The sequence below is a fragment of the Melozone crissalis genome, unplaced genomic scaffold (assembly GCF_028551555.1).
Source record: "Melozone crissalis strain CALT ecotype California unplaced genomic scaffold, PUWL_Pcris_2 ptg000018l_1, whole genome shotgun sequence".
Classification (NCBI taxonomy): domain Eukaryota; kingdom Metazoa; phylum Chordata; class Aves; order Passeriformes; family Passerellidae; genus Melozone; species Melozone crissalis.
Genome location: NW_026535796.1, coordinates 18,532,782 through 18,552,685, shown reverse-complemented (window position 1 = coordinate 18,552,685; position 19,904 = coordinate 18,532,782). Strand labels below are relative to the sequence as shown.

The window sequence follows — 19,904 nt, the reverse complement described above, 5'->3', positions numbered from 1 at the left end:
CATTGGCATTCATGTCTCCACTCCAGGACCTACGTGGTCTCTCCCACACTCATTCATACCCTGTGGCTCTTGGTATTTCAGTATACTGCTTTCAATGCCTTTCTGCCCACCGAGATGCTTTTCCAGGCAGGGGGTGGGGGGACAGACCCAGCCTGACTCTACTGAGCTCTCTCCAGTTCATTTAAGTGACACAGTTCTGTCTGTGTAATATAGCCACTTGAATCTATCTGTCTTTTCTTTCCTCTCCCTGAGCCAGAAGCCTCAATCTGCCAACAAATGGGATAATTTTTCAGCTGGTGTTTGGCAGCCATCATTTTTCTCCCTGCCCAACCAAGGCTTTGTTGTAGCAAATGGAAAAGTTAGTGATTTGACTTCTGAATAGGAGGATATGCCTCAAAGGAAGAAGGTTCCCTGTAGCATCAGGAGCTCAGCTCTGCAGCAGCACAGATTTACTGACTGTTACTGGAATGATTAGTGGAATGATTGTTTGTTGTTAACAGCCCATCTGTAGTGTTTAAACTTCATCGGGGAGCTGAATTTCACAGGCATTATCTGGCTGAAGTGCAGCCTCATATGGTCTACAGAGGGGCTGTTAAATCCCAGAGGAAATTAAATACAACAGGGGACCTTCCTGTTATGTTGATCCAACTGATCTTTCTTCTCTGATAGAAATCAGCAGCTGGATTGATATCCTCTGGGGCATCAATGTGCCTATGGCTGCTGGCAGAGAACACGAAAAAGTGTCTGTCACTAAGGACAGGTGCTGAAGACCATGACTTTGTGCCACACTTACATTTTATCATCACAGGAATCTCTTTCTTGTATTCTATTCATTTTGTTGTCACAGTGAGATGAAGTTTATAAGACACAGATAGATACTCACAAAGGAAGGGGGAGATAAGATGATGTAGAAAAGTTTCATGCGTGTTTGTGGCATAGATTGTATGCAGTGATGTACAGCACAACATCCCTTTCTGTCTTGTTTCGAGGTGTTTAGTCAGACTGATGGAGGTGAGGAATAGGAATTGATGCTGAGGTTTGACTCTCAGTGTGGAGGAAGGCTCTCAGATCCCTCTTGGAGTTGACACTAATGCTCTTTCTCCCTTTGTCTTTCCTTAGCATTTCTCAGAGAACCTGGATCACTTCTCTGACAACATGGAGGATTTCTCCAATGACCTCTTCAGCAGTTTCTTCGATGACCCAGTACTGGCTGAGAAGAACCCTCTGCTGGACATGGACCTGGATCCACCCACTCCAGGCATCCAGGCAGAGCACAGCTATTCCCTCAGTGGAGACTCTGCTCCCCAGAGCCCCCTTGTGCCTGTCAAGACTGAAGATAATGCTAACGGTGAGCGTGAGATGTGCACGCTGCTCAGCTTTGGGCACGTCTGTTAGCAGAGGCTCTGGCTGGCTTTCATATATAAGGACAAACTGGCTATTCCTTGGACTTGCACATGTCCAATACAGGGAAGAATTTGATTTGCTGTTGTCAAATAGAGCCACATTTTTCCCTTCCATTTGTGCTGTGATAGTCACATTACTCCTTTGCTGGGCTTACTGCTATTTACAAGGATGGTAATTGGCTGTGGCTTAGTGTGCTGCCAGCTTCTGGCAAGCAACAGGCAATGTCTTTTTAGGACCCTGCAAACTTGGGTGTGGATGCCCTAGATCCAGCTCCGTTTTGGCATCAGGAAGCAGGGTTTTGGCTTGCACATAGGAAGCATGAGTCTCTGGCTGAAACCAGTGCTGGTACATGTGGAAAGCTAAGTGCCTTCTTTACCAGCAGATCTTTTAGCAGGAGACAGAGGGGAATAGTCATTTCAAAACTTATTTTTAAAACAATTCATTTCAGGATAATTTATGATGGCTGGGTATTTTTAGAGCTGTCCTTGCAGAGAGTCCTGTAATTTGTGGGATTGTGTGGGTGTCCCAACAGCTGATGGACACCAGGCTGCCTGAAAAAGCAGTGGCACAGGCTCAGTATACACAGAAGACAGCTATTCCTTTGAGCAACAGTGAGACCTGGGACAGAGGCGTCCTCTCATGACTAGGAATGATCCCAGCTTTCTGGTACAAACGCCAAGGCAGAAGGAGAGAAGGCTGGCCTCTGCTACCTCTTTGGTCCTTGAAAAGGCACAACCATCTGCCACATTCCTTAGGGGCATCTCAGAGAGATGCTGGGAGAGAGGTTTATGGCAATCCAAGCAACTCTGCCTTAGTACCAAAAAAGTTTTCAATTTGCATTTCTTTTTCCTTAGTTTTAACCCTGGTACAGTCTTGGAGAGGGCAACTAAGAAAAAAACCCCAAACCATCATGAACAAAAAACCACAGCTTTCTTTTGCCCCTGAAAATGAATGGGAAGAGATGAGAATGAGAGAAGCCCAAAGAATGCGTTTGTAGAAAGCAGTGAGATGAAGACTGCCAGCATGAAGCTATCTCAAGAGCTCCTTTCTGAGACACTCAACACCACTTCTCCTTCTCTCCACTGTGTCTGCATGTGCCCTTCCTTCAGCTGTTATGTCTCAAAGGCAAGACCATGACTCTCTTGAATGGAGTGTCACACTGACCCTTGAGCAGAGGCCAGCATAGGGTGTACAATGAATAACCCAGGAGAGTTTGAGATGGGCCTGGCACTTCTCTCTGAGAGTGCAGATCAGTTTTATAAGGGAGTAAGGCCTGGCATTACAATGGCAGGCATAGAAGTATCCATGCACCCAGTCCTGCAGCTAGATAATTCAGCTCATCTTTCCAGGGCTTTTTTGGCTCATAATTGCATGTGAGTCATATTCTAGTGAAACCCTGAGTCAGGTCCAGTATTTGCAACACTGTGCAGTCCTTTTGGCACAGGTCCATCCAGTCTCAATCCTTTTAGACATTCAGTTCCAATTAATTACCCAGAAATGTTTTTTCTTTAACATTAAGCAAGCTCTGTTCATTCTACAGAGCTCCTCAGGAATGCCCCTGCTCTGTCTAGGCTTGGAGCTGGCTGAAGCTTGCTTTTTATCAGCTTTCTCGCAGCTTTTCTGCAGATCTCCAAAACTCTTCCAAGTCCTGCCCCTTCCCACATGGTTCCCACTAACACAGACTAACACAGGGCAGCTAGGGCAAGCCACTGGGTGCATTGTGGCCCTGCTTATCAGTGGAGTCTGCTTTCCAGATGGCTTGTGCATACTGATTGGCTGCTTCATCCCTCAGTACCAGCCCTGAGTTTTGCAGGGTGTGATTTGATGCCAGGAGCAGGGAGAGCCAGGGTTGTGCAGAACTGTGAGCACTGGACCAGCCTCAGGTTAGTGCCTGCCCTCCTGTACGGGTCCTGCTTTCTCACTGCTCTTTGCCTCCTGAACCCTGGGCAGCTACAGAGATCTCTCAGGCACATTTCTTCCCAGTAGGTACAGAGCATCTACAGAATATCTAGAGCAGAGGATGAGTGTCTTGGCATGCTTCATCCACCAACTTACAGTGAAATCTGCAGTGTTACAGTGTTACCTCTGAAACATCCTCTCAGGCAGCAGAACCTAGATGCCTCTACAAAAGATGCCTACTCCTCAGTCCCTCATTGACCCTCTGATGGCTTATTTGTCTCTGATTCTGTAACCCAATCACTCCCCAGAAGAATCTCCGAGGGTGGGAAAGAGACCAGGGTCAGAATGTAGACAGGAAATGGGAGGACGGCACATACTTATTTGGGTGTCTGCTCCTTGGCCCGTCTGGACTGACAGCACTGGAGGCTGCTCTCTCACTGAGTCAAGTCTGGTCAGGGAGAGCCCTTGGTGGTCTGCTCTCCCTTGTCTGGTAACTTGCTTCAGCAGCAGCCCTCACAGAAAGATACCCCACACATCTGAGAAAAAGAGAAATGCAGATCTTTGCAACAAAAAGGATGAGGAGGAAAAGGCTTCAAATGACAGTAAGGAACTTCAGAGTAGTCAGCAGGCAAAATGTTCCCACGGTGGGCATTACAAAACCACAGAAGAGTTTAAATGGAGGATGCTGTGAACTCTTCAGCACTTTTCAAAGGGGTAGGTTCAAGTGAATATCAGGATTGACATAGGTTTAGTTGAACTTGCCTAGAGCAGTAGGATAGACTGAAAGATCTCTCAAGGTCCCTCATTTCTGTGAAAGGCAGAAGTCAGTCCAAATTTTCTGGATACAAACACTGGTGGCTGTGTGACACTTTGCCTCCTTCCATCAGAAGGGGTTTGTCTGCATACCAGGGTAACTAGGACTTCACTACTTGCTTTGGGTTCAGTGTCCTTAGCAGGACAGAGAAAACACAATCTACTCTGTGTCTGCTCAGTAGGCTCTGTGTTGTCTCAGCTGTACAGTGCACCCCTGCCTGAGATGCTGCCTGATGACATTGGCCCTGCTGCATTGTGGGAAGCTCTAGAAAGCAATCCAGCAGCACTGAGAGCAGCACTCACAGCTGAGACACACACACAGCAGCCACAGGATCTGCCTCTGTGCTTGACAAGGTCCAGTCACAAGGCAGCTGGAAGGAATGAACATCTGCTAGAGAGACTTGCTGGGCAGAAATAAGAGGTGCTAGACCAAAGACAGGAAAACAACATATTCCATTGGCAAGGCCAACACTGTGTTATCATATAGAATTCTTGTCTGGGCTTTAACACCACTCTGTCCAAGCAAAGGCCAGAGGCAGGATTCTGCCCTGGCCTCTCCTGAAAACAGAGGCTGAGTAGGGCAAAGACAATGTTAACATATGTTTAAGTTAGATCAGATGGCAGCTCCCATGTGAACAGCTGCTTGTTTGTACTCTTCTTTGTGCAGGCTTTTCTGGAGCAGAGAAAGACCTTTCTCCCTCTCTCCTCTTGCCAGGACATCTTCTGGACTGAGGCCTGCACTGCAGAACTGCTCTGGGCAGCAGACAGCTAGGCAACATCTCTGGGCCTGACTGAGAGTGTTGCATGCAGAGAGCAGTGCAGAGAGGTTAGAGAGTGAATCAGACTGTGGCCTTGTGGAGGCAACTGCAGCTCTCTCTGGTGACACACTTAGCAATAGTCTGTCATATGTCAAGCCAAATGTATTTTTACTTGTCAGATAAAAAGGGAAAGGGAATGGATGAGGATTAGGAAGGAGGGTGCAAGGCTGCAGGCCGGCTGGGAGTAACCTTTTGTCAGGCTGAAGTATTTGAAGAGCAAAGACCAAAACTTGAGAGCAGGGCCCAGGCAGCTCTCCTGCCTAGTAGTCCTTTTCCCATCTGCAGTTTATCTGGGATCTCTACTTCCAGTGGCAAGCCAGGCTCACACCACAGATGTGCATGGGACAGAGCAGGCAGGAGGCAAGGGGAGCATGTCCCCACGGCTCCATTCAGTTCTCTTCAGACATTCCCTTTCCCTCACTGGTGCATCTTGTCCCTGCCAGCAATGGCAGCAGGGTACAGCTGTGGACAGCAGTCCCCTGAGCAGTTCAGGGTAGAGAAGAGAGTCTCAGAGGTGAGACTGAGGGGAGCAGCTGTGGAAGCAGCCTCACAAGCAGGTGCTGCAGTGGGCTTCCTTCCACAGAAATAGACCTCCTTCCTCTTCTGTCATGCAGCAAAGCCCTGGTACTTGGCACAACATCATCAGGTGGCCAAAGCAGCATTGTCAGCCTTTCACTGTCATCGTGCTTGCTCTCTCACCAGCTCACCAGCACAGAGATGGTGCTATTCTTGGTAAATCACCGGCAGATCTGTGATGCTGTCCATGCTGCCTATGGAGCAACAGCCCAGCATCCTCCTCTCACTGAACCCTAAATATAAATAAGCTCCAGAGGATGAGACCTAGACATTACTGTGGGGAGAAACCCTGCAACTGTCCTCCAGAGCTTGGGCTGTACAGTCAGAGCCCAGCAGAGACTCAATTCCTCCATCTCTGTCCTGTCTGCTCCCCACACACTGGGGAGCACACACTGGGGGTTCATTCCCTTTTGTACTCTGTGTTGTGTACACAGTCACCACACAAGCATGTGTGGTGACAGTGCTGAACTTGGAGAGGCAGCCTCCTCAGTCAGAGGAAGCTGTCTGCATGGCTTCTTTTCTCCTTGCCCTCCTCTTGCTGGAGTTTGACTCTCACGTTGTGCATGTTTCAGAGCTGGAGAATGGAGTGTGGTCACTGGGGCCCAAACTATGCTCCATCATGGTGAAACAGGAACAGAACCTGCCTCTAGACCTGCCTGAGTCCCAGCTACCTGCCAGCTCCATACCAGTGCTGAACCTCAACCCTCTGCAGAGACTGCCACTCCCCGAGGAGGTGAGCCCATCTAAGATGTGTCGGGAATCTGGGCTCTTACACAGCAGCACCCCGGTGGTGCAGATGCAGACATGAGACTGCAGGGTCCTGCAAGGTGATTTAGCTACTGAACAGACAGGAGAAGATGTTACAAAGCCCAGACACTATTATTTGTCATTCTCCTCTTGAAATGGCAGCCCAGAAGGCTTTACAATCTTGGTTAAATATAAGCATGTTTCCTTGGCACAAAAGCCAAAAGCTCTAAGCTTGCACCTACTGGAGATCTGCCCCCTCCAATATGCCAGTATCTCTGTAGCCACTCTTGGCTTATTTTCATTTTTCAGAGAACAGTGTCGATTAATGGGATGCCAGTGACCTCACTATTCCTCCATATAGACCCCTGCTCTGCCACTGTCTTTTTCATGGCTTTGGACTTGTCACATGGCCTCTCACTCTTTGTAGCTGCTCACTGGAAATGTTGGTCCCACTCTAGGTCCTGCTTGCCTTTTCCTATGAAGCAGCAGGATTTATTATTTCTGTGTAACAAGGGGCCAAATCTTTTGGTCATATCTAGGTTCTTAAGAAGTCTGTTTGTCTGAAGGAGGTTCACTTATGCCACTGGTATGTGGGTGTAAGTTGAGGGCTTAGTTCAGCTGGCCTTGAGTCCAGCTGTGTTGGATGAGAAGGTCTGACCAGTCTCACACAGACCTTGCCTATCTTGTAGCAGCTCAGTAGATAATAGTAGAACATCTCTGGGGTTCAGTTCCTTTTTTCACTCATGTTGAACATCTTCCTATTTAAACAACCATCCAAAACAAATGGGTTCTTCCAGCCAAAACTGTGCACAAACTTCCTCTATTATTTACACAGCTTGAACTTGCTGTGCCCTCCAATCTCTGCTGTGTATGCTCAGCAGCCATACCATGGTGCTCTCTCAGCTGTGTTTACAGTCTGGAGGAGTTTGCCATGTGTCTGTTCAGTGTAAAAACTCCACCCTATGGTGGGCTGGGGGCTGGCAAGCCAGGAGGCTGAGGGGCAGCATAACACAGATGGGAGTAAATCTACTCTTTATTCAGCTCTCAGTCCCCTCCAATTGGAAACAGTTGCCCAGTGTCCCTGGTGAAAGTCACATGAACAGGGCAGCATGGTTGTTCTGTTTCTGTACAACCTCCATACTCCCATTTATAATGAAGGCAGATCAAAGAAGGACTTCCCATGGTAATACAGGGGTTGGTTTAAATTACACTGTCTGGGTCTATCAAAGGAAGAATTGCCAAGAATAAAGTCGTCTCCCTTTTGGAGATACTCAGCTCAGTGCATTGCTTGGCAGCACATCCATCTTCCAGTGCCACTTCCTGTGTAAATGTGTTTGCACTCTGTGTGCCCAGCAACTGAGACTTCAGGGGCTTATGTTTGAACTCTTGGTTTCCTCCGTGGTGAGAGGCTCCTCTGGGGCAGAGCTGTGAGATGGGGAAGGACAGGCAGCAGTTGGCCAGTGGCTATGGGCAGAACTGGTGGGAGCCTTCTGGGCAGGGGATGTGGCAGTGGCCAAGAGCTCTTTGTGCTTCTCTTCCACAGGTTCCTATAGAAATGACTCCAGCACCTGTGATCAAAGCTGAACCCAAAGAGGTGAACCAGTTTCTAAATGTACCTACAGGTAAGAAGATAGAATTTCCTGGTCAACTATATTACTCAGCTATAGATTGTTATATACAGGGCAGAAAGACAACACCTACAGGCACAGCTGTGCATATAAGGTAGCACTGGGGCAGAGAACACCAGAAGAGTGGGCACTGTTCTAGCTCAGATCAGTGTCTGCATCAGGAACCACAAACAAAATTGTTCAGACAGGGACTCCCAGGCAAAACAGGCTACTTCAGAGTTGGAAATATGCAAGAGTGCCTTTAAAATCCTCAGAGAGACTGTAGAGCTATCCAAAAATAACCATCTGAAAGTCAGGAAATTCAGGATCCAGTTTAATTTGAAAGAAACCCAAGCATCTGAAAATCTGCCGATGCACAAATGAAAGCACTATGGGAACTCCCACTGCCGCAGAGAGACATTCCTTAGGCATATTCCCACCTCCATTAAGGCCCCTAGGGCTCTCCAGTACAAAGTGGGGACAGTTTTCAAGTGCTTGGAAACCAACTGAGTGACCGGAGCTCCGTTGGATCAAGTGTGCTGGCAAGTGTGTGAGCCCTGCAGTGCTTTTGGAAGAGCTCTGCTCTCACAGAGCTTCCTGTACTTGTGAACAGGCTATGGAGCAAAACATCACAGGCTTTTTACTTCTTTCTGGTTGACACTGGAGCACCTTATTGCTTTGTAAATACCTTCAGTTCCTTGGCAAAGCCCCGCCAGCTCCTCTGCAGTTCCTAGTTTAGCACATTTGAGGTCAGTCTAACCTCTGTCTTGGGCAGTGCTCAGTCAAGCCTTTTTCTCAGGCTCACCCCATCTTCTGAAATTCATCATCCTCTCCTTTCAGCCCTGTGTTATGGCAGGGGGCATGATCCTATGCCTGTACCAACAGGCTGACATGAGAGCCATTGACTTGATCTCCTTATTCCTCAGTAGATGACCTGGTGCAGATGCCTCCAACTCCACCCAGCAGCCATGGCAGTGACAGTGACGGATCTCAGAGCCCTCGGTCCCTGCCTCCCTCCAGCCCAGCCCGGCCTGCTGCTCGCTCTTCTACTGCCATCTCCTCCTCACCTCTCCTCACAGCACCACATGTAAGGAGGCAACAGGGCTGGGATACAGGCTTCCTTGCTGCTCAGAGGGGTTTGTAGGATTTCCAGGGCTTATGTGGAGGTTCCTGCCCTTGCTAAGGTCTCCAAGCTGAAATGCTCTGTCAAGGCAATGTGATGTCTTAGCACAAGGGTAAATGCTTACAGGAGTGAGAAGATGCACAATGAATCTTGCATATCTACCAGCATCTACTTTGTTTTAGCAGGTGCTGTCTTTCATCCATACTTTGGGAAGTGGCCTATGCACTAACAGGACTTTCTGAGAAGGCTAATGAGAGAGGAATTACTGAGAATTCCAGTAACCAGACCATTTTAACTGTTGCCCAGAAGTTTGTTGGCAGGTGTGCAAGTGTGTAGCCAGCCTCACTACGAAGGAACAGATGCCCTCCCAAGTAAAAGAGGAAAGAAGTTGCTTGCTGAGCTGTGCCCCCAGATCAGGTTGAGAGTAGGAAAGAGCACTGCCCTGCACCTGTTTGGTGTCAGTGGGCAGCAGTGTATTCCACTCTGATGTGTACAGCCTCTGGCTGCTCTGCAAGGCCTTAAGGAGGATCACTGGGGTAGAACTCCTTGTTGACACTGATGAATGCTCTCTGTGTGTTTCAGAAGTTACAAGGAACCTCTGGCCCACTGCTCTTGACTGAAGAAGAGAAGCGTACCTTGATTGCAGAGGGTTACCCCATTCCTACCAAGCTGCCCCTCACCAAAGCAGAGGAGAAAGCACTGAAGAGGGTCAGGAGGAAAATCAAGAACAAGGTGACTGCAAAAAATGAATCATTCATTTCCCATGATTCCAGAGCATCTTAGACTGCCCAGTGCTGTAGTTACCCTCACCTCCTCAGTGCCACTGCAGCTCAGAAAAGGTGGGATCGTGCCTTTGGTACACTAGCATGAGCCTCCCAACCCACAAAAAGGTGCCAAAGGGCATCTCTGCTTGCATGCTTTGCATACAGCCAGACCTTGGAAGTGTGGCTTCCAGTACAGCTCCTGGGAGTATGTGGTGTGGGATAGGGTCCACAGATCTGACAAACTGGTCAGGTCAGGCCTTGTTGCTAGGACAGGGAAACCAAAGCCATTGCACGGTGCGGGACGGGTGATGCGGAGTGTTCACTAACCAGGCAGAAGCTGTGATACTTTAGACTGCGATTAGAAAGCATCCTGTGGGAGAAATGGTAAGACTGAACTAATCACCCAGTGACTCAGAAGTGGCCTGGAGCAGAATCAGCCCAAATGGCCACAGCACATACACATGTGAGTCAGTGGAGTGGAATGCAACCCTGAAGATGCTTTTGGCAGGGCAGCGAAGGGCATAATGCAACAAATGGTTGCAGGTTACAAGCCAAGGAGAGCTGCATACCTACAGCATCAATCCCCCCCAGTTTTGGCCTAGAGATCAGCAGGAAGGCAACTCCCCATTTGCCTTTAGGATGCTGTGTGCGCAGGAGACAGACAAGATGCATGAGCCACAAAAAAAACATCCAGAGACTTATGATACTGACTCCCCTCTGCCCCCCTCACAGATCTCTGCTCAGGAGAGCCGCAGAAAGAAGAAAGAGTATGTGGAATGTCTAGAGAAAAAGTAAGTTTCTTCTTCTCAGTCTTACTTTGAAAAAAGGAATCCTGACCATGCACAGACCGCCTTTCTAGTATTTTGTCTCTAAATTGCTCAAAAAATACAATTCCTTGCAAGGCTGGCTGCCCAGGAGTTTGGTTTGGGATCTTGCCCCTACTCTCCTCCCTCCTAGAAATCCTCTTGCGGGATAAAGATTGGGCAAGAAATTTTGTGTTTCCAACTGCTTCATTTGGCTGGTCCCCTGCAAAAGACAGGTCGTTTTGGCTGCCAACAAGGTGGGATTTTGGGTTTCCCCATGACAAGTTGCCTCTATTTTGTCTGTCCCCATAAGTGGCAAGCTGTTGGAGAGCACTGATCATGGCTTTTTCCCCCTCTCTTCCCATGAAGTCGGACACACAAACCCTTGACAGCAAGAAAAATCTTGCATTACAGTTGTTCCCCACTCTCCCCCACTTCCACTCTCTGCATTAGCTTTGTTTTTCTCCTTGCAACCTTGTTTTTCTCCTATGTATGGCAGGCCTAACCCAGTCACATGACACTGACTGGGTAGAAAACTCCTATGCTAGCAACCCTTAATGCGCATTCCCAGGCAAAGAAGAATGCTGCAATCCAGGCACAAATTCATGTTTCTGTATAATTACTATCTTCTTCCCAGTTACTAACACCATCTGAGATCAGCAAATGGAAAAAACAACCCCCAAACCCAACTTCAATTAACTCTTCTCCCTGATGTATTTATCTTCTCTAGTTGCACAGAAATGCTCAGTTAAAGCAGATGATTCAAGGGGCCTCAGTGTGCATGGGTACGTCCAGGCACCAGAGCACATCACCTCCAGCTAGTGTCCCACATGGGGACCTTCAAGCCAGGGCTGGGGAGCTGGCTGACCTCGCTCAAAGGGCAGGTCCAGGGCGTTTGGTGCTGGGGCCTCCTCCCCAGATGTGGCTGTGGTGCCTCTATGTACTAAGCAGTTTGTTACGCTAGAGCATTGCTATGACAGATGGCTTTCAAACAATGCCAGGTTTAAATGTGAACCAAAAGCAGCATTCAGTGATTTTTTTTTTTTTACAGAACATGTCTTTGGTCAGCTTGGCTTACTAAAAAGTGGTTTGTCAAAGCCTGTACTTGGACCCTTCCCCATTCAATTTGACACTTTTGCTGGAAGCCCAGCTTTTTCACGGAACGCCTGGTTCAAAGGCTGTGCTGCAAACCTCCAGCAGGATCAGGCTGCGTCTCTATCTGGCTTGCTTTTCTCCCGACCTGGAGGCACTCCCCTTCCCTTGTCCCAGCTGCAGCCCAACCACTTTCCCGTCGGAAGCCGTGAGAAGGAGCCTGCAGGTTCTCTGCTGCCCTCAAGTGCCTGCAGTCGGAGCTGGCCCAGCGTTTGCACAGAGCGGCCTGGATTTCACAGCCAGGGCGCAGAGCCCAGGGCAGTTTCTTAGGGAGGGGTTTGACTTTGTTCCCCTCCTCCTTTTTCATGCTTCTTAGAGGGGTTTGGAAGTGATGGAAATGCCTGCATAACTTTGGGTCTGTCCTGACTTGACCTGCCTGTAACCAGGTGCTACTGTCTCTCCCAACCCTCAGAAGATGCTGAACTGGGAACTGTCACATGTAACTGTCAACCTGCAGTCTCATCCCTGCTCCATTGGGGCTGGCAGCAGCAAGGTGGGCCGAGTAACATTTGATTTCAGGACCATATCTGCAGGTGGCAGATGAAGCCACTGAGCCTCCATACCCCATGAAAAGCAAGGACTGCATTGTCTTAATCTCTCTGGCCTTTGTGACTAACTGGCTGTGGGTTTTATTCCCATAGGGTAGAGACATACACAACAGAAAACAATGAACTCTGGAAAAAAGTGGAGACCTTAGAAAATGCAAACAGGTAAGAGGAGCTAGACTTGGCCCTCTGTGGGTAGGGCAGGGTGGGTAGACTCTGGAAAAAAGTGGAGACCTTTGAAAATGCAAACAGGTAAGAGGAGCTAGACTTGGCCCTCTGTGGGTAGGGCAGGGTGGGTAGGAATGGAAGTCAGGAGTGCTGGAGCAGGGGGACAAGGAGAGAAAAGCAGAAAAGCAGGCTGCTCCAGCTCCTGCATGGTGCTGCTTGGCCAGGCGCTGCTTTTGAGCCCAGGACGGCGAGGAGGCAGCTGGGTTTGGTTAGCGAGCTGGAATGTTTGTGTTGGGATGCCAGGACACTCCACAGCACGGGGAGGGAGGGAAGGCATGTTTCCCATGTCACTTTGTCCTTCTCCCTGCAATCCTTTGGGCTCATGCTGCCTTCTCCATTCCCCTCCAGGGCTCCGTCTGTGTCCAGGGCAGATGCATTAAGGGAGGCCCCAGCAACCTCTCAGACCCACTGTTTCTGCTTTTGGGCCCTTCAGAGAAATAAAATGCCCTGGGCATAGCGTGGCTGTTTCAGATTTCTCTTGAGAAAGCTGAACAATCTCGGTGAATACAGGAAAAGCCCATTCTTCTAAAAAAAGCAGAGATCCCAACTCCCACCAAATCCAGGGCAGTTTGTTGTGCATGTGGTATTCCAGCCCTTTCTCAGCCTCTTTTGGGCAAAGCAAGACCAAAGAATCTCTGTCTCATCTGCTGCTACTGCTCACCTGAAAGGAGCAAGCTGGCTCCCACAGCCCCAAAGGTCTCTCACCCAAGGCTCTGGGTTTCCTCACTCAAAGCTCTGGTGAGCACTTGTGCTTTTTATATGCAGAGCTGGCCCATCAATTACCAGGGGAATTTGCTTCCTTGGAAGCAAATAATGAAGATTTCCACCCTGCAGTGGGGAAGGGCAGCCCGAGCTAGAGGAGAGCCCAGCTCTGCTCCCTCTTACTGGGCACAACAGGTGTGAGCAAGGGCAGGGTAAACTGCAGAGGATGCTTGTCTCTATAGCTCCATTTTTATCAGCTCAATTTGCAGGGGAGAGCCACAGCCAGAGAGCCAGTTCCTCACCCACTCCTCAGCTGCCATGTCAGCTCATGGAGGACTCCTAGGGGCTTCACTGCACACCTTTTTCCCATCCACCACACGAGTGCAGTGGCCTTGGCTTCCAGGCCTGACACTGGAGCTGGGACTGGGGTTTGCCAGGCATGGTCTGGCTGAGGTGTGTGAGAGCCAGAGGTCTCCTGTCTGCCAGAGATACAGCTGCTTAGCTGCTCTCATGCATGGGGCACATCTTACCCCCTGGCCTCTCTGGGAGTGTGGGCAGCTCTCCTGCTGAAAACGTGTGAGCCCCACCCTGAAAAATGAGGAAACTGTCCTAAAAGCCAAGAGATTTTAATTTTTCCCCTAAAATACACATTGTGTTCCTTCTAATTTGGTTTGGTTTTTGAGCACTGCCAGTGGGACACTCTGTGCTTCTCTCCCTCCACATGTACAGGGAGCAAAACAGGATTTGGAAAGGGATAAAGCTGGGAATCTCCTGCAATCTCCTGGTTCCAGGACCTGGCATTTTATGAAAGCTCAAACATATTTGTGTAAAACAGTCAGTGCTCCCAGAGGGAAAGTCAGCAATAGCCTCCATTTCAATAGTATGCAACTCTTGGGAACTGTGCACTCTGTAGTCTCCCTCATCCCAGATTCCTTCACCAGCTCAGTGAAGGGCTCAGTAGCTCTCGGTAACACCTACCACTGTTTTGTATTATGTGTGCAGATGCCCATGAACAGTTAAATGGGGCAGAGAGACCTCAGCATGTGTTCCAGCCAGGGCAGTCAGAGAATTAATTAATTGCTGAACTCAAGATTTGGCTTTGCCTACATTCCTGTGCAGAATTTGCCAAGACTGAAGAAGCTCAAGGGGATCACAACTGTTTCTGATTTCTCTCTCCACCACAGTTTGGGGCACAAGTCGAGCTTCAGAGTATGTGTCTCTGAATGAAGTGGGAGCAGGCAAGCCTGTGCTAAAGGTCTGACCTGCCTACAAAGTTCAGCCTCCATGCCAGAGCTTGGTTTTCATGGTATGCTGGCTCTCCACTGCTCTGGGAATTCACTGGCTGGGCTTTCAGGCACCCAGGAGCCCTAAATAATAGTCATTCATAATAGTGGGTAGGTGCAGTGAAGGTGGTGGTGGATCCACTGATGAGACCCTTTTTTGTTTCTTGTTTCCCAAGCCTGTTTGGTCAGAGAACTTAAGCAATATACAGCAAACGGGAGATACTTGTTTCCACAAGAAGGGAAAATCAAGGTACAATGTGAAGCAGGTAGTGGTATTCTTGGCTCACTTACTGGCTTCTACCTCCTTATTAAGTTTTGATATGCATTGTTTCCTATCACAGGACTCTGCTCCAGCAGTTACAGAAGCTTCAGGCTCTGGTAGCTGGGAAAGTCTCCAGACCTTATAAAATGGCTTCCACGCAGACTGGGACCTGTCTAATGGTATAAGCTTCATTTCCATCTTCCTTATTGGCCATGCTTCTCCAGACAGCTTTGTTGATTGCCTGTCTCTGCCCTCTTCCCTGCTGTCCAGCTCTGTTGTCAGTTACATCTGCCCTTTCCTTTTGTGTTATAGTCACCAGAGCTGGGCCCTGTGTCATACATACATCAGTTGTTTATGCAACAACATTAGAATAATTCCTGCATTTTCACTGCCTTCTTCTTTGGGCAAAAAAGCACTTTGTTTGCTTTTCATTATCTATTAGCCATTCAGCAAAAATCTTCAATGAGATTCCATTGTAATGGGCAGAGTTTTCTTTTGCTGAGCTGGTAATGCTTAATGTTTAACTCAGCAGGGCAGATGAAAACTCCAAGTATTCATCCCAGTGGGCATTACCTTGTGTTTATCAGCAAGAAATGGCATCTGTTCTTGCTATGCCTCCACATAGGCTTTGTTAAATCCAGCTGGAATTCTCTTTGTCCTTTTGACTAACCATAATAATTCGGGGCTGTCTGTTGTTTTGGTAATCCCTGTTTGCCTCATAGTGGAGGATCATGGTTAATAAATATTGGCTTCATTGAGGAATTTTAGAGCATGCCAGCATATAGCCATAAATAGAACAAATTGCTTAATCTTCATCTCTCTTTTTTTTCTGGGGGAAATTTATGATCCATAGTAAAAATACAATCTTCACTCCCTGTGATGTCTTTGCAGGATTGTCATAGTAGCTGCTCGTGACAAATTTGTCAGAGTTAGTTATCTATATCTGGTTATCACTTCTGTACTGTTAGCAGTCACAAAATGCAAACAGATGGTGAGGAACTTGCCCCACTTTCTCAGCACCCTCAGTGTCCTGAGGGATTGTTTTTTGGTCCTGGTTCAATGAGTTTTCTTGGTTCCAGAGCCCTGCTCTGTAATTTCAAGCACTTTCTCCTTTCAAAGTCTGCTCAACCTTTTGCTGCTCTTTGCTGCCCCCATGTCGGACCAGATTTTAATGACTGTCTTTTCTTGTCCCTGCTCTCTGTCTTCATTCCCAAGTTCTTTCCACATTTTTGGGTGTGACCCAGCTGAGCCCAGTGACTCATTGCTCCTTAAAGCAGCAGCTCATCAGAGCGGCTCTGGCTCCAACAATTCTTCAATGCTACTACCTGGAATAAACAATTTTAGAAGACACTCCCTGTGCTAAAGGCTGATATAATATCTAATTTAGCTTCCCAACAATGTCCTATGTCTCCTTGCTGTTCCCTTTGTTGCAGGCATCCCAGCCCACACACCCACTCTCTGACTTCCTAGCTTTGAAGCATTCCAAGAATTTGTAATTTGCTTTTCTATCTTTGACCAGTTCCTTTCATAAGCCTCTGAGTTCTCATTTTCCATTTTCAAATACAGCATTCCTTATCATGACAGATATGTAGAATCATTGTGTCTTGCAGCATTGGTGTGGAGCAGGCTACCCTTCTTCTTTAGCCCTGTGTCATTGCTCCTGAATATTTGTACTGCCACTTCTTGAAGGCTCCAGTGGTGAGCAGTCCTGAGCCTCCTCAAGCAAACCATTCTAGTGCTATGTAACCTTTCCCAGATAAAGCTTTCTTGCTATCCCATCTCAATCTCCCTTGCAGCAGCTTAAGCCTATTAGAACTTCTTCTGCCCATTGTAAGCAAGATCTGTTTATTCTCCCTTTGGGCAGCTGCATTTTACATATTTGAAAATTCTTGGTTTTGAGCAACTCCCTTCAGTCTGGTCTGTTAAATCACTATGATTTCTTCAGTTTTCCCTCAAAGGCTGAGTTACTGAATCACTGATTGTTCCCGGAGCTGCATTCCAGATTTTCTCCAATGGCCCTGCATCTTCTTGGAAGTGTAGGGTCCAAAGCTGGGCATAGTGTTCCACCTGAAGGCCAGTACAAATCCAGCCAGAAAGCCTGTTCATAATGCTTGGGCTGAGATTTGCCCTTTGCAAAGTAACACTGACCTTAACTCCCAGAGCCTCTTCTGTAGGACAGCTGAAACACATGGCTACTGATGTATTTCCTCTGTTAATCACTCCTGCCACCTCAGAGCTCTCAGCAGGTCCCCACATTTGTCTGCATATATCTTCCCAGTGTTCTCTTGGACCATTTCTTCCCATGGTCAAGATCATTCCAAATTTGAATACTGACCAAAAGCCAGTCTGCTTGTAGTCTCTGCCATCTGCAGATTTGATACAGTCCATCATTTAAGTCAAGCTTAAAAACACTGAATCTTGCCAGATCTGTAACAGATCTCTCTGCTACTCCATCTGCTACTTCCTCACAGTTTGACAGTGAACCTTTGATAAATACACTCTCAGTATGTCTTTTATTTTATTATTAATTTTACCTCCACCTTTCCAAATGGTTTTGCAGTAGTCTTCTCTAGGTTAATTTTCCTCAATTTTAAGAGGTCAAATAATAAGATGGTCAAAAGCTGTGACATAAATGTTACTCCAAATCAAGCCAAGAGTTACTGTTATGAAGTGTTGTAGAGTTTGAACTAGGACTGAATCAGAGCATCAGAGTTAACCTGAAACAAAACAGTAAAAACAGTGCTGTTTTGCAAAACCCCAGCTGAAAGCTATGTTAAAGCAAGATGTTAAGTATACTGCTCTTTCTCAGCCCAAAAAGCCTGGTTTTCTTTAGAAGGAAAGAACAGACTTTACAGGGCTGGCTCCCTTTTCTCCAAGTTGTGTGTTTGGCTGTGATAATTCCAAGCAACATCCATTCAGAATTTATTTTTTCCACTGTTTTTGTTAAATAAGGATTCTAAATTCTTCATGTGCCTGATATGACACGTTTCCACAGCATCTATGCTGCCTTCATTTAATGTCCTTACTTTAAAACCAGACATGAAGAGTCTGGATAATTAAAGTTCTTCTTTATATAACACAGTATCCCCATGTTACTATTTCATCTTCCACATCTCCTGCAATCCACTGGTAGTCAAAATTAACTTGATGTACCAGCTTCTGTGCATTACTTAGGCACAGGTATTCTAAAATAGGTGACTTCTGAAAAGCAGTCAAGCAATTGCTGGCTGTCCCCACAGGCATCCACCAAGATCAAATTTGCTAGTTTATACATAGGTAGTAGAAATCACCAACAGATGCATTGCCTCTTTGGCTGCTCAGTTTGAGCACTGAGCTGGCAGCAGGTAGTTACAGACCATGCATGGTGCATGAGTGTTCAGTAATTTGGCTTTGTACCATTTCCCATGTGTGCCTTCTTGCTCTGTACTGGCAGTTCCCTAAGCTCTGTAGAGTCCCTTATGATCAGCACTGGCATTTCATTCTGAAGCTTTACTGTTATGGCAGAATTTCCAGATAGCTCCAAACCTACCTGAGGGATTTCAGGGGAGATTTCATGTACCTTTCTCCTGTTATCATTGCCTAGTAGCTCTGACTGCTCTGCTTGATAGCAGAAGGCACTGACACATGGTCCTGCATACCTACCCATCAAGCATAAATTCAACCTTTCCTAAAATTCTGCATCTTTACTATCAGGTATTAGGCAACAGCAGTTTTCCTGTCATTTCTGTCCTTGCATGGATAGTAGATTCACTTTGCTCTGTGTGTAGTACCTCACAGATTTCTCCCAGTGGACTTGTTTTCTTTACAGCCCACAACAGCTCCTGCTAAGCCAATGGTCAGGTTCCACTTGGTCCAGGCAGAGTTTGTCCCTTCTGTTGAGTCTCCCTTTTTTCAGCTTGTTTCTCAGCTATGCCTTCCACTATCTCTCCTCAATAGGACATGCACGTTCTCACAATTGAACCAGAAATACTCCAAATAAAGCAACAAGAGGAAGTTTCTGGCTTCCCTTCTTGAATTTGCAGCAGAGATTAGCACAGCAAGCCCCTTCCCTGTCTGGGGAACCACAGGTACCCAGTTGTCAGTCTGACCAGATCTTCTTACAGAGCCTCATGTGGTTGTGCTGTGGGGGGAGTTTTCTTCATGGCTAGTGGCACTGACTCTGTGCTGATTTCCTTTCTAGGTGCTGGCACTCTGCTTTGTTCTGATCCTGGGATCCCTGATGCCCTGTCTCCCTGAATTCTCTTCAGCATCACAGACAGTGAAAGCAACACCAGCACCAGATATTTACACAACTAGTAAGAGTGAGTCTAATGTGTTCCTCCATTCCAACTTGTCAAACCATTTCCAGGTCTTCTCTCAACACTCCCTGATCAGGCATAGCATCCTCACCTCTGTGCCTTCCCCATATGCTGGGACTGTGGCAAGGGAATTTTCCTAATCTGTTTGTGGTACAAACTCCATAACAGCTCCTTGTTGGGCCTGTTGTCATTCTATGCTAACCATTGTCCCATAACATGGCAAGTGTCAAAGGAAGGCACATGAGGGAAAAGTCCCAGGGCAGACTGGTTGTCTTATGAAGAGGCTGTGTGTCCAGAGGGGCATTTGTTTCATGAAGCCAGGGGGAGGAGAGGGTATCCTGCACAGCTCCACATGGACAAGGCTGGGTGAGCATGTGCTGAAACCACCATCATGACCCACACCCATTGCAAGAGATCTTGCCCTCATTGTTAACAAATGCTCTCCTTTTTTTCCAGTTCAGTCACGGAGCCTCCTTTTCTATGATGAGGGTGCTGGCTCCTTAGAAGAGAGCTATAGCTCCTTCCTAACCATGGACCATCCTGAGGGGTGGGAAGCCAAAAAAAGGCAGTCTGAAGAAGGAAGGCCTCATCTGGCCAGGACACATGAGACAGCTAAATATCTGAGCAAAACCCAGGGGGGTCCTGACCAGAACCAAACTGACCCAACTCTCAGCCACCTCAAAGAGCGGTTCCGTGAGAGGTAAGCTGGTGGGGCCACCTTCTGAGCCCAAAGCACAGCACAGTGCCTGGGGGTAAGCAGGCACGTCTGTCCCTTCTGCTGCAAGCCAAGGACAGCTGAGCCACCCAGGACAGGCAGTCAGCTAAGAGCCATGGCTGGAGAAGGCCAGTGCTGGCAGGGAGCATAAGAACAAGTTCAACA

The 19,904-nt window shown here is 47.7% G+C and overlaps 1 protein-coding gene across 4 annotated transcripts in view; it reads left to right on the top strand.

Annotated features, from left to right (window-relative positions):
- Nucleotides 1-19,904, top strand: part of CREB3L1 (cAMP responsive element binding protein 3 like 1) — a 63,992-nt gene that overhangs the window by 41,124 nt on the left and 2,964 nt on the right. For 2 of the 4 annotated variants that reach the window (XM_054275440.1, XM_054275436.1), the window contains exons 2-11: nt 1,120-1,348; nt 6,083-6,243; nt 7,801-7,879; nt 8,791-8,951; nt 9,570-9,719; nt 10,484-10,542; nt 12,348-12,416; nt 14,806-14,905; nt 18,907-19,027; nt 19,481-19,724. In XM_054275440.1, coding sequence (XP_054131415.1) covers nt 1,156-1,348; nt 6,083-6,243; nt 7,801-7,879; nt 8,791-8,951; nt 9,570-9,719; nt 10,484-10,542; nt 12,348-12,416; nt 14,806-14,905; nt 18,907-19,027; nt 19,481-19,724 — 1,337 coding nt within the window. In that variant the 5' untranslated portion in view covers nt 1,120-1,155. The remainder of the gene's footprint in view (nt 1-1,119; nt 1,349-6,082; nt 6,244-7,800; nt 7,880-8,790; nt 8,952-9,569; nt 9,720-10,483; nt 10,543-12,347; nt 12,417-14,805; nt 14,906-18,906; nt 19,028-19,480; nt 19,725-19,904) is intronic. The other 2 variants (XM_054275437.1, XM_054275439.1) reach the window with 2 other exon arrangements.